A 12,527-nucleotide genomic window follows, 5' to 3' on the forward strand; every position below is an offset into this window, starting at 1 on the left:
CACACACCGTTCTGGAAACAGCACACGGGTGCACACACACTGCTCTGGAAACAGCATGTGTATGCTCATGCACTGCTCTGGAAACCACTGGTCTTTTTGTTATCACAATCTCTGCCTTTGGTTTTAAACTATTTCTTCTTGGCCACATCCACACCTCATTCCCACTTTCTCTCCAGACCAATCAAGGTTTATCCCGCCAAGTTTTTTAGCAGGCTGGGACAGTCTTTGACTCCAGGACACATTCCTGTCTAGGAAGCTCGGGGCACATTCCACTGCACAGGAAAGAGCACTGGGCACAGCCGTTCATGGCTCTGAAGTGAGCACATACAGTTCTTCTGCATGTTTTATTAGTAATTATAAAATGCCCAGTGATTGTTTTGATGGAAAATTGTCTCAGAAAGAATTCCACAAGGGAAGCACTTCCCGCTAGGGCCGCACACACCCTGGTGTGTTAAGTGCCTGCTCTAGGGCGTGGAGCTGATGATCTCGACATTCCAGCATGGAGAACTTAGAAATAGAGAGCCGGAAAGAGCATGATGGAATTAGATGGAGGGAGACTTGTGCCAGCTTCCCCAAGTTCAAGCCACCTCCCTGAGCCCCGTCTCCAGACAGCAGGGTGCTCTTCAGCCTACAGGGAGCCAAATGGGTGCAGCATGTGGGAGAAGCTCGCTGTTGGTGAGAAGCAATCAGAGTAACCATTCTGTTATCCTTTTCCTCACTTTCCAAATCATTGTCAACCCTGTGGGCTGGGAAGCCGGAAATAGAGTTGTCCTGCTGGAAACTCGGCTCTGGCAGGAGGTGTGCAGTCAGAAACTCAGAGAGCTGCTGGGGCCGGAAAGCTGCCACGTGTGTGGTGTGGTATGGCCAAGTCACCTCAGATCCTCAGAACCTCTGCTGGCCACTGGGCAGTTGAAGAGCTCGGCTGTAGCTCATGTCTTTTGCCTCATGTTCCCAGGTCAGGCCCAGTGTGCCCCTGTCACATACAGAAGCCAGAGGTCACTGTCACTGGGTTTTGGATTTGTGAAATTCACACAGGATGTGGCAGATCACAGGAACACCCTTCCTTCCTGAGTGTGGCTTTTTATCAGCAAGGATGGAAAGGTTCACCTACCAGTCATTTGTTACAAAAATCAGTGTAGGCTGGCACGATGGCTCAGTGGTGAGGGTGCCTGCCACCAAGCCTGGGGTCCTGAAGAGAGGCTGACTCCCACAAGCTGTCCTCTAACTTCCACACATAGCGCATGGAGCAGGGAGCACATACGTGAAGGTGAAAGGAAGTCATCTTTGTGATAACAATTAAGTTATCGGGTTTTCTAATCACAAAGAATTCACATGTAAGTAAATTAATTATCTCCTTATGTCATGCTTCTTTCGGTTTGGGGGAAGGGAGATTTATTTGTGTATTTTGTGTGCATGGATATTTTGTCTGCATGTGTGTCTGTGCACCATGTATGTGTCTGGTTCCTGTGGAGGCCAGAAGGTGGTGTCAGATCCCCTGGAACTGGAATTATAGACCGTTGTGAACTGCTGTGTGGGTGCTGGGAATTGAACTTAGGTCCCCTAAAGAGCAGCCTGTGCTCATAACCACTGAACCATCTGTCCAGCCGTTTCCTTGATTTTTGAAACAGGCTCTTATCATGTAGCTCTGGCTAGCCTGAAACTTGCTGTGAGGACCAGTCTAAAACTCACAGAGATCCTCCTGCCTCTGCCTCCCAAGTGTTGGGGTTAGAGGCATGTGCTATCAAGGCTAAAAGATTCTTTTTCCTCTAAAAGATTAGCCAGCGCTCTTAGCTGTCGAGCTGTCTCTCCAGCCATACATTGTTTAAATATTAAGTGTTAGTCTCTGGTGAAAATGACTACCACTGACCAAAAATTAAATTTAAAATGTATGTTTCAAAATTCAAAATACAAGACATTTAAATAATTAAACTTTTAAATGATGTTGTTGATAATACATTTCTAAAGTCAGTAAGGTTGAGGCTTGTGCCTTTATAGGTATAGTTTCTTGGTATAGTGTCATTAGCTATCTTATATTTCATGCTTATTTTATTATGTCTGATCAAAAACTTCATCTAGAAAAGGAAGTGAAAAGAATCTTTTAGGTTCTATTCTAAGTACCCATGTAGCAGCATGAAGGTGTCTGTAACTCAGTTTCAGGGGATCCAGGGTCCCCTTCTGGCTTCTGTGGGGATTGGGCACACATGTACACAAACACACACACAGACAAAACACCCATACACATAAAATAAAAATTTTAAAAAGAGTGATCCCAGAATGGTGGCACATTCTTTTAATCCCAGCATCCAGGAGGTAGAGACCTGTAGATTCTCTGTAAGTTCAATGCCAGCCTGATCTGATCTGCATAGTGAGTTCCAAGACAGCGGGGCTGCAGAATGAGACCAGGTCTCAAGAACAAAAGGGCAAGTGAAACAATACACTGAGTTTGAATTCAGTACTTGGGAGCTGGAGAGATGACTCAGTTGTAAGCAAACATGAAGACTGGAGTTCTGTGATCTCCAGCCCCTCTGTAAAAAGCTACACGTGATAGCATGATAGCCTGCACTGGGAAGACAAAGACAGGAACATCCAGAGTTTTGTGGCCAGCCAGTCTAGCTCAAGGTTTGAGATAGACCCTGCCTCAGAGAACAAAGTATGCGAAGCAGCTGAGAGACAGTGCCTGGGCCTGAACACGTAGCATGCACACACGCACACATGCACGCACGCACACATGCACACTACATTGGAAACAGCTTAAGGAATGAACGTGCTTTCTGCCATGTTTGTATGCCTCAGTTCAGTCCCCAGAATCTACATGCTCTCCCACAAACTGTCCTCTAACCTCTACATGTCTGTTGTGACTTATACATGCCCATGTACATGCAAACAATTAAATGTAAAAAACAAAAAACATTGTTCTTAAAGAATGCATTCACAACCCACAAAGAATCTCAGTAATTTGATTCACCCATTGCCACAGTCCTGTGAAGTTAATGCCGTTTTCATTTAATCCACAGATGAGTTAGAAAGGCCAATAACTTTCTCAGAGCCTTAGAGCACTTGGCTCCCCAGGGCTCAGCTCCGGGCACCACAGCCTCTGCTCTGATTGTCAGCAGGTCCCTGGAAGGCAGTTCCTTCACAGAGGTTCCCTTTGTCAGAGCAAACATGGCTGTTGTTGCGAGGCTTCAGGTGGGGCAGAGGACAGGTCTGACCCTCATCTCTGAACCTTCCAGGGCTGCCAGCGTATCGTAGAGGACTGGCAGAAAATCCTCATGGTCCGGTCCCTTGTGGTTAGCCCTCACGAGGACATGAGAACCTGGCTCAAGTATGCCAGCCTGTGTGGCAAGAGCGGCAGACTGGTGAGTAGCCCTGCGGGTGGGGCCCTGCCCCGATCTGTTTGTAACCTGCCCTCTTGTTTTTTAGGCTCTTGCTCATAAAACCTTAGTGTTGCTCTTGGGAGTTGATCCATCTCGGCAACTTGACCATCCTCTGCCGACAGTTCACCCTCAAGTGACCTATGCGTACATGAAAAACATGTGGAAAAGTGCCCGGAAGGTATGTTCCTACCCATCCAACAGGCCACCCGACGTGCTCCCTGCCAGAGGATCCAGTGTCCTTAGTACCTACCTACAGTGTTGGGCTTCTTTCAGTTCCACAGCAGGAGTCACAGCCAGGTCACACCAATGCATGAGGTCACAGTTGTAGTCTTTAGTATCGAAAAAGCCCTGGGCCTGAGAGGAGGCCAACCACTTGGCACACAGTCCCATATTCATGAAATCCAGACTAGAGCTTTTATAAGAGCAGCTGGATTTGCTTCCCAGACTTCTGGTCTCCTTTCCTGTCATGGATTTGGACTCGGAGGCATCAGCATGCAGGGAGAGATGCTAAGACAGGGAGGGAGTTTCCCTGAAGCCAGGGAGGATTCCTTCTTGTTTACAGACAAGTCCTTGGGAAATAGATGTACTCTTGGGTTTTGTTTTGAAATGATCTCTGGCTGATGGTGGTAGTTTACAAACCCATAGGCCTTGAAGGCAGCATCATCCTTCTCATCATCCTTCTCAGGAGAACACTCAGCCTTCATCACCACATAATCTTGAAGTGGCTCTCCTAAGGTGTGACTGGTGTGACTCTGAGTGACACTCAGTGAAATGAACAGCCAGGCGACTGCTCTGTAACTGGCTTGGCCTCTTCACTAATGGCCCTGCCCTCCCCAGTGCTCTGTTTGAGGTTCCTTTTGGTTTCTGTCTCCAAGCCCCCACCCAACACTTAGAGGCGAGTGAGAAGACCTGAAGGGGCTGGGTGCCCTTTAAGCACTCACCTTCCTGTAGAGACACAGACCTTTGAGATAACCTTGGCCAAGGACTGACTTCCTTCCGTGTAACAAGCACAGCCCAGACTATCGACAGCACAGGGACTTGTCCAAGTCACACAAACTCCGGTGAGGCTCAAGATGGAGAGACCTTCCTGAAGGATGTGCTTAGGCCTCAAGCCAGGAGTGAGTGCTGATCTGCCAAGGAGACAGCCCACGTTGTTGCTTCTGAGCCAGGGTCCTTCCTTTCTCTCTGCCTTTCCAAACACAAAGTAGGAACCAGCAGGTCTTGTCCTCAGGAAGGCATCAGATAGGTGTGTGTTCCTTGCTAAGACACAAGATAAAGTCGAGACAGGCTGGTCTCTGTCCCCCCGACACCCCACACCCCCATGTGTGACTGAGGAGCTAGAGTGCTATGCCTGGCAGGAGCTGTGAGGGCTGAGAGACTCCCCTCCTCTCATAGTTTACTTACTAAAGGGAAGAAATTACTTTTCTCTTCTTTATTTCTAAAAATGTAAAGAAGATTTTAAATAGAATGTTTTCAGTTTCTTGCACTGGATAGTATAAAGTCCGTGAGTTCGCCCATGCCTCCTAGCCATACCCAGGCAGCTCCACAGCGATGCTAGCAGCCCTGTCCTGCTTCTTTGTTAAGGCCAAGCACAGCATGCAGACTGCCACCAGCTGTGGTAGTGTGTGCCTTTAATGCCAGCACTCAGGCAGACAGATCTCTGTGAGTTTGAAGCCAGCCTGGTCTACAGGGTGAGTGACAGGACAGCCAGGGCCACAGAGAAACCCTGTCTCACCTAAAAGGAAGAAGAAAGAAAGCATCGAGCTGTCTGGATTGCCTGTGACATGAAGCATTGGGCCCTGGGCACTGGACCTGGCAGCAAAGCTTCTGCTGTGGCTGCGTCCGCTTGAGAACACTGGACAGCGAGGACGCCGTCCCTGTCAGTCAGGCCTTTCAGTGCTCCTCCTCCCGCCTTGCTCTTAGTCACATTTAAGGCTGTCCTGTAGTGTAGTGTAGCCTCCCAGAAATAAACCACAGCCAGTACCAGACCGTGGAGCAGGGAGAGCAGGGTCTGTACGGAACAAGAGTCTCACCTGTCTTACGCCTGTCTGTGTGTCTGCCCATCCTCATTCATGGCTTCCCAGTCTGTCACCATCACTCGGACCCTGGCTTAAACCTCCCTCTCCTTTCCCTCTTCCTCTTTCTCTTCCTCTCCCTCTTTCTCTCCCTCTCCCTCTCCCCCTCTCTCTCCCTCACATTCACGTCTGTCTTATGACAGCCCCTCCCCCTGTGTTCTTGTCTTACATACTTCCCTACTCATCCTCCATGGTGCACACTGAGCCTTAGGGTCAGAGGTGTAAATACCTCACTTAAGGCTGAACCCATAACTGCCGCTTGCTGTCAGTTTCTTTGGAAGCTGTGTGACTGTGCCCACATCCTACAGAGAAGGTTCTCTGATGAAGGCCAAGAGCAGCTTTTGTCTGTGGCTGTCAGCATAGAGACCTAGAAAGTGTTTGCTTTCTGTGTCAGGGTTGCCCAGAAGGACAAGGACAAATGCCATGTGATAGTCTCACTGTGTATTCTAGATCGGCCTTGAATTCTTTTCTTTTTTACTTTATTTTTCATGCTTATTTAGTGTGTGTGTGTGTGTGTGTGTGTGTGTGTGTGTGTGTGTGTGTGTATGTGTGTGAGGGGCAGTGTCCAGGAATGAGTCCTTCTGTCCTACCATGTGAGCTCTAGGAGTAGACGGGGCACCCGGCTCCCGGCTCCACAGCCCCTTTACCCTAGATCACCCCTAGCCTGGCGCTCTCCCTCCAGTTGTGCTGCCATGTCCCACCTGAGTACGGGGGAAACAGATGTCTCCTACATTAGAAGGGCAGGCTAGAAAACATAGGCTATGTGTGCATTCGTATGTGCATACAGCACATGTTGTGGCACACATGTGGGGATAACATTCAGGGGGTTCTACCGTATGGATCCTAGGGGTCAGACTTGGTGGCACGTACCTTTCTACAACCACGGAGCTATCTGACTGGCCCAGAACGCAAGTTTTCAGTTTATATACACAGAGTGATGCTCTAACTGGGACAGGAAGAAGGACATCACCTGCTGTCCAGCCAGGAGTTGGACAGTGAAAGAGGTGCTATTAATATCTGGGATGATAGACACTTTGGAGCGCTGTGGCATGAGGAGGCGTAGCAAGACTCTCATCTTCAAAAGGAACAAAAGAAAGAAATCCTACCACTTGGAGCACCATGCAGTGAACTAAAAACATTAAGAAAACCAGACACGGGTTCCCATGTCCACAGCGCAGTGCCGTGCCTGTAGTCTATAAGAGTGTCTAGCTAGAAAGTGCTCCACGCAGATGTTCCCAGCACGGACCAGTAAATGTTTAATGAGATGACAGTGCCCAACACCTGATTTAATCATCACATATTATATGCATGTATCAAATCACACTATATATATACTCCATAAATATAGTTATTTGATGATTTTTAAAATGGCTCAATGGTTAAGAGAACCTGAGTTTAATACCCAGCAGCTCCAGTGCCTACAACTCCAGCTCTAGAGGATCTGATACCCTCCACAAACACTATACTTAAATGCACAAACCTAGAACAAAGAGACACACATATACACGTAATTAAAACCGAAATAAAAATAAGTGAAATAGTTGGGTGGTAGTGCACACACCCTTAAATCCCAGCCCTTGGGAGGCAGAGGCAAGATCTTTATGGGTTCAAAGCCAGCCTGGTCTACATGGTGGATTTCAGAATAGCCAGAGCTATAAAGATATAACTTTGTCTCAAAAAAAAAAAAATGAATTTAAAATGGACTAAGATATTCGAGGACAGAGAGTATGTTTAGCATGTGTACGGCCCTGTGTCTAATCATTACAATCAGACTTTCATTTTCAAACTTTTGAGTAATTGCATGTCTTTCACCTGCATGTTTGTCTCTTCACTACAGTATGCCTGCTGCTCACAGAGGTGAGAAGAGGGCTGTGAGTGCCCTGGGTCTGCAGTTACACATCACTGTGAGCTGCCCTGAGGGTGCTGGACCCTGCACCCAAGAGCTTTCTGTGGGAGCAACAGGTTCTTTGACCCACTGAGCCATCTCCCCAGCCCCCATCTCCATAGATGTGTTGGAAGAGAATTCACAGGTCCTGCTGTGGTCTCCCTCCTCACTGTGCACTGTGTCCCTGCTGCTTCTTCCTGTCCCTAGGCACTGAGGATCCTGCAGAGGAGCGGCCTCGTCCATCTGGAGCCCATGTCCACCTGACTGCTCAAAGGGCATCATTGCTCAGGCCCCAGAAGTTTTGGTTTTGATTTTGGTATTTTGAGGACTAGTCTTTGAAGACCAGGCTGGCTTCAAACTTTCCGTCTTCCTGCTTCAGCCTTCCAAATACAGAAATCAGAGGCATATCCTGCCATGTATGACTTTAAAACCCTATTTCAGGCAGGGCATAGTGGTGCTTGCTATTAATCCCAGTATTTGGGAGGCAGAGGCTGATGGGTGTTGTGAGTTTGAGGTCGGCCTAGTCTACACAGAGAATTCCAGAACTAGAGAGACCCTGTCTCAAAAAGACAAAACAAAACAACAACACTATTTTTTTAGTACTAGTTGATTTCTTACATTTAAAAGTATCTAGGCTTTGTCCTCCCCACTAAGCAAAAGAGTTTGCTCTCCACCCAGGTCATTCCCACATCAAGACATGCTTCTGTTATGACAAACATGAGAATTTTTATAAGGTTTACATAAGACTAGCTAATGCTTCTTGGTGTGTTAATTTTTTTCCCTCCCCCCTTGTTAGTGCATTTAGACTGTGTCATTTTTTAAAAGATTTTTTTAAAAAGATTTGTTTTATATATGTGAATACACTGTCACAGTCAGATCCCATTACAGATGGTTGTGAGCCACCATGTGGTTGTTGGGAGTTGAACTCATGACCTCTGGAAAAGCAGCCAGTGCTCTTGACTGCTGAGCCATCTCTCCAGCCCTGGCTGTATCGTTTTTTAACTTTGTATGGAAGCCCTGTAATAGCTCTAGGGCTGGGGCTTTAGCTCCACAGCAACTGCCCTTGTGTGGCATGCACAGCCTCAGACTTAGTCATCAGCACCAACAAACAAAACCCAGAACCGTGGTCTGTGTGCATCAAGATGCTGGCACGTCTGGATGCAGCAGGCGCGCACAGTATCTAGCTCTGGCCTCCTCACTGCTGCTGTGCAGTGCAGCTGTCTGCTCCTATCTCATTCTCACCGCGTGCCTGCCGTCAGACCCCAAAGCTTCATGGTAGATCGCGATCCAGTGGCTGGAGGATGCTGTAAATCCTGTTCCCAAGCCACCTGCTCACACAGTGGCCTGTCTGGCTCTTCCCTCCTCTGCTTGGGTGCATGAAGAGTTTTGGGGTTCTCTGAATCTGTAGTTTTGCCATGGGGAAGCATTCAAGTGTCTTAATGTTTTAAATGCATACTAAAGTTTTACTAGCTAGGAACAGTTCCCATTGACCTCACTTCCCTCAGGGCGATGCACTGTTAGTGAAGTAAGCACTTGCTTTCTGTTGCTTCATGTGAATCGTTACCTAGGTTGGTCAGACATGTTGGTTTCCCAGAACTTACTGAAGTGATAATTAGAGTCAGCACGGGAAAGCTAAAACAGTTAACCAAGCCTCTTCTGGCATAGCCCGCTCTCTTCCAGCAGCACGCCCTGTGCTCTGCCCAGGAGGCCCTCGCCCTGTGGCCCAGGGTGCTCCTTTTGGAAAGTGCTGGCTCAGGTCCCCTGACAGGATGGGCAGGGTGAAAGTGGCTCTGTGTGCCTTTGTCCTGCTACAGATCGATGCCTTCCAGCACATGCAGCACTTTGTGCAGACCATGCAGCAACAGGCCCAGCACGCCATTGCCACAGAGGACCAGCAGCACAAGCAGGAGCTGCATAAGCTCATGGCCAGGTGAGCCCTGCCACCGCCCAGCCCCTGCAAGGGCACTCCTGCTAGGGCAGCTGCTGCTGAATCTCTCACTTGCCCATAGGATCCCAGGCAGCCACTAGCTCGGCTACTGCCGTCTCTGCCCCTGTCTTCCCAAGGCTTCGGCCACAGGAGCACTCCGTGCTAGCCTCCAGTTGGCGTCTGGCCATATTTCCTAACACATTTTTAATTTTACATTTACACGTGTGTGTGTCTGTGTGTGTGCGTGTGCGCGCATTTACATATGTGTGCACTCACTCAGACTCAAGGCACAGCATGCATGTGGAGATCAGAGGACATCTTGCAGAGGTCAGTTCCCTCCTCCTGTCCTAAGAACTCTAAGTATCAAAGTCAGATCGTCAGGGTTAGTGGCAAGTGTCTTTACCTGCTGAGCCATCTCGCTGACTCAGGTGCCGTGCTTTATTAACTCAGAGTGCAGACCGCTCTGACTCTAGGTGGGCTACTCTCTCCGTTCCTTGGTTTCCTGACCATCTAAAGGAATAAGAACACGCATTTCCTAGGGTGATGTGAGGTGTTGTAGGAGCCCAGAATCGAGCGCAGAGAGCAGCCCCTGGAGTAGCAGTCAACAATGCCAGCATTAGCATCGCTGCTGCAAATGGAGGAGGAAAAAGTAGTCAGAACTGTCCTCCACGAAGCATAGTTAGGTCCCCTCAGGTACACCAGAACCGGGTACCTGGTTTATGCTGTCACTGGAAGTCAAATCCTGAAGAAGAGACACCTCCAAGGTTTTCTCCAAAACCCTGTCCCTTCCTTTCACAGGGCTGAGCATCCATCATTTGCCTTTTGAAAGCGAGAGTGACTATCAGAAGGCTTTAGGCTACTCCCTGCCGTTCTCCTCCAGGCCTGGCCAGGAGAGAGACCATGGTCTTGCTCTTCTTCTGTTCTCAGGTGTTTCCTGAAACTTGGGGAGTGGCAGCTGAACCTCCAGGGCATCAATGAGAGCACCATCCCCAAGGTGCTGCAGTACTACAGTGCCGCCACAGAGCATGACCGCAGCTGGTACAAGGTGAGGGCGGGCGGAGGGCGGGCCCCAGACCCTCGGGCCTCCACACAGAGAGCCGCACCCTGTTTGAGTTCTCCCATGTTCCCATGGTCACAACCAGGTCCCTGGAATCCTGGATTCTGTCAGAAGCCCAGGAAACTTGGACCTTCCTTTAGGAATTCCAGAGAAGCTGACACTTCCTGTGACCCTTGTTCTAGTAGCTCTAGGGCTACTAGAGGCCTGGTAGCCTCGTAGATGCCTGTCATCCTCAGAACGTCTAGGATGTTACATTACTAGAAACCTTTCTAAAAGACAAACAGAAAGTGTATGAAAGTGGCTAGCTGCCTGACCATCTGGTACAGGGCTATCCCTGGAAGTGTGTTTCTAGAGGAACATATATACTTTTTTTTTAAATTCCTTTTTCTAAAGGCTTCCAGGTAATAGCTGTTTAGTATAACAATGCCATCAATTTCTTTCCAAAATCTTCATCCTTACTAGGAAGTTATAAATTCTTTCCTCTGGGATCAAAGTTGATTTGAAAACCATAGAAACATTTGGAATAAAAAGTATCCTCTGCAGATCTTTCGCACTGATCTGAAAACTGTGCATTGTGGCCAGGGATGTAGCTCAGTGAGAGAGTATTTGCCTAGTGTGCACAAAGCAATGGACTCCATCCCAGCGCACATGCACCCACGCAGAGTCTAGTCTGACAGGATCAGTGGTTCCCCTCTATTGAGAGCTGCATACCCAGAGCTGGGAAATACATCCAGTGAAGTCTCGCTTAGTGGGAACCGTGTTAGTCAGCTCACAACCACCTAGAGCTCCAGCTGCAGGGGTCTGGCATCCTCTTCTGGCATTCACAAGTACTAGGCACACATATGATACACATAACATAGATGCAGGCAGGGCATCCACTAACATAAAATAAATCGGGGAGAACCTGAGGAAGCCCCACTTTCTCAGATGAGCACACGGACTCCACTCTCTGGCACTCTAGCACATGGCCAGCGGGCCTCCCTCTCCAGGGTGGGCCTCAAGCTGCGTGCCCTCCATGAACCTGTATTTGTTCCCTGCCAGGAAAACCAGGTGCCTCTGTCTCTTCCCTCCTTGTTCAAGGGCAAGGCATAGCCAAGGCCCTCTCTGATGGAGCCCTTCAGATCTCTGGTGTACCACTGCCCACCTTTTCTAGCCTCCATCTGCCTTGCAGTCCATAGGCCTGTGTGAGGTCTGTGAGCAAGTGCCCTGCTCACACTGACCCTCGGACTGTGCCGTGCAGTGCTCACCAAAAGCCCAGGGCCACTAATGCTCTCAGGATGAGCAGGCCACATTGATGGTAGTAATGCCTGCTTCCTAGGAGTATGTACAGTTAGAGACTTGTTCTGCTGACCGTAAGGCTCAATGCTCAGGGTGTGCTCAGAATCCAGCCTGCCACCTCTCTGGGCTTTGCATTAGATGTGAGCTAGCCTGTGTCTGCTGTGACTCTCACCCCATGCACCTAGGCTTGGCACGCATGGGCAGTGATGAACTTTGAAGCAGTGCTGCACTACAAACATCAGAACCAGGCCCGCGATGAGAAGAAGAAACTGCGTCACGCCAGCGAGGCCAACGTCACCAACACCACCACTGCTGCCACCACTGCCACCTCTGCTGCTGCTGCCACCAGCACAGAGGGCAGCAACAGTGAGAGTGAAGCCGAGAGCAACGACAGCAGCCCCACCCCGTCCCCTCTGCAGAAGAAGGTCACCGAGGTAACGCCCTCACTCAGAACTGCCAGGGCATGGCTCTGCGCAGAGGAAAGCGGGGAAGCTCATGGAAACAGGCTTTCTCTGAGGCAGGATAGACGGGGCTGGACACACTGACTGGCCGTCCTTACTATACGCCAGAGCTATGCTTCCTGAGTGTGTGCATGTGCCCCTGTCAGCGGAAGAAAGGCTCCTTCTCCCTGCATGAGCGCATCCTCTCAGTGTGTGGTTCCTGTGTGTGCAGCTGCCACCGGCGCAGGGCCACTCTGCGGCCAGGGCCTTGCAGATATGTCCTCTGCCCTGTTCTTTCCCTTCTCCCCTTGGCCTGTCAGTTCAGACAGTAACCGGGCAGCCAGAAAGTATGGAGAACAGCACGTTCAGAGCCTCAGGCTCCACCCCTACTGCCCTGCTCAGGAAGCCATACTATGCCAAACTATGATTATGAAAACCACTGCTTTTGTGGAGTGCAGTCTATATGCCATTAGCTCCTCAGGCAGCAGTGT

At 49.3% G+C, this 12,527-nt stretch overlaps 1 protein-coding gene across 3 annotated transcripts in view; it reads left to right on the plus strand.

The window, feature by feature from the left end:
- Mtor (mechanistic target of rapamycin kinase) overlaps nucleotides 1-12,527 on the plus strand; it is a 109,060-nt gene that overhangs the window by 75,951 nt on the left and 20,582 nt on the right. For all 3 annotated transcript variants that reach the window (XM_052178151.1, XM_052178152.1, XM_052178153.1), the window contains 5 exons: nucleotides 3,231-3,356; nucleotides 3,421-3,552; nucleotides 9,149-9,264; nucleotides 10,189-10,306; nucleotides 11,782-12,030. In XM_052178151.1, coding sequence (XP_052034111.1) covers nucleotides 3,231-3,356; nucleotides 3,421-3,552; nucleotides 9,149-9,264; nucleotides 10,189-10,306; nucleotides 11,782-12,030 — 741 coding nt within the window. The remainder of the gene's footprint in view (nucleotides 1-3,230; nucleotides 3,357-3,420; nucleotides 3,553-9,148; nucleotides 9,265-10,188; nucleotides 10,307-11,781; nucleotides 12,031-12,527) is intronic.

The sequence above is a fragment of the Apodemus sylvaticus genome, chromosome 3 (genome assembly GCF_947179515.1).
Source record: "Apodemus sylvaticus chromosome 3, mApoSyl1.1, whole genome shotgun sequence".
NCBI lineage: Eukaryota > Metazoa > Chordata > Mammalia > Rodentia > Muridae > Apodemus > Apodemus sylvaticus.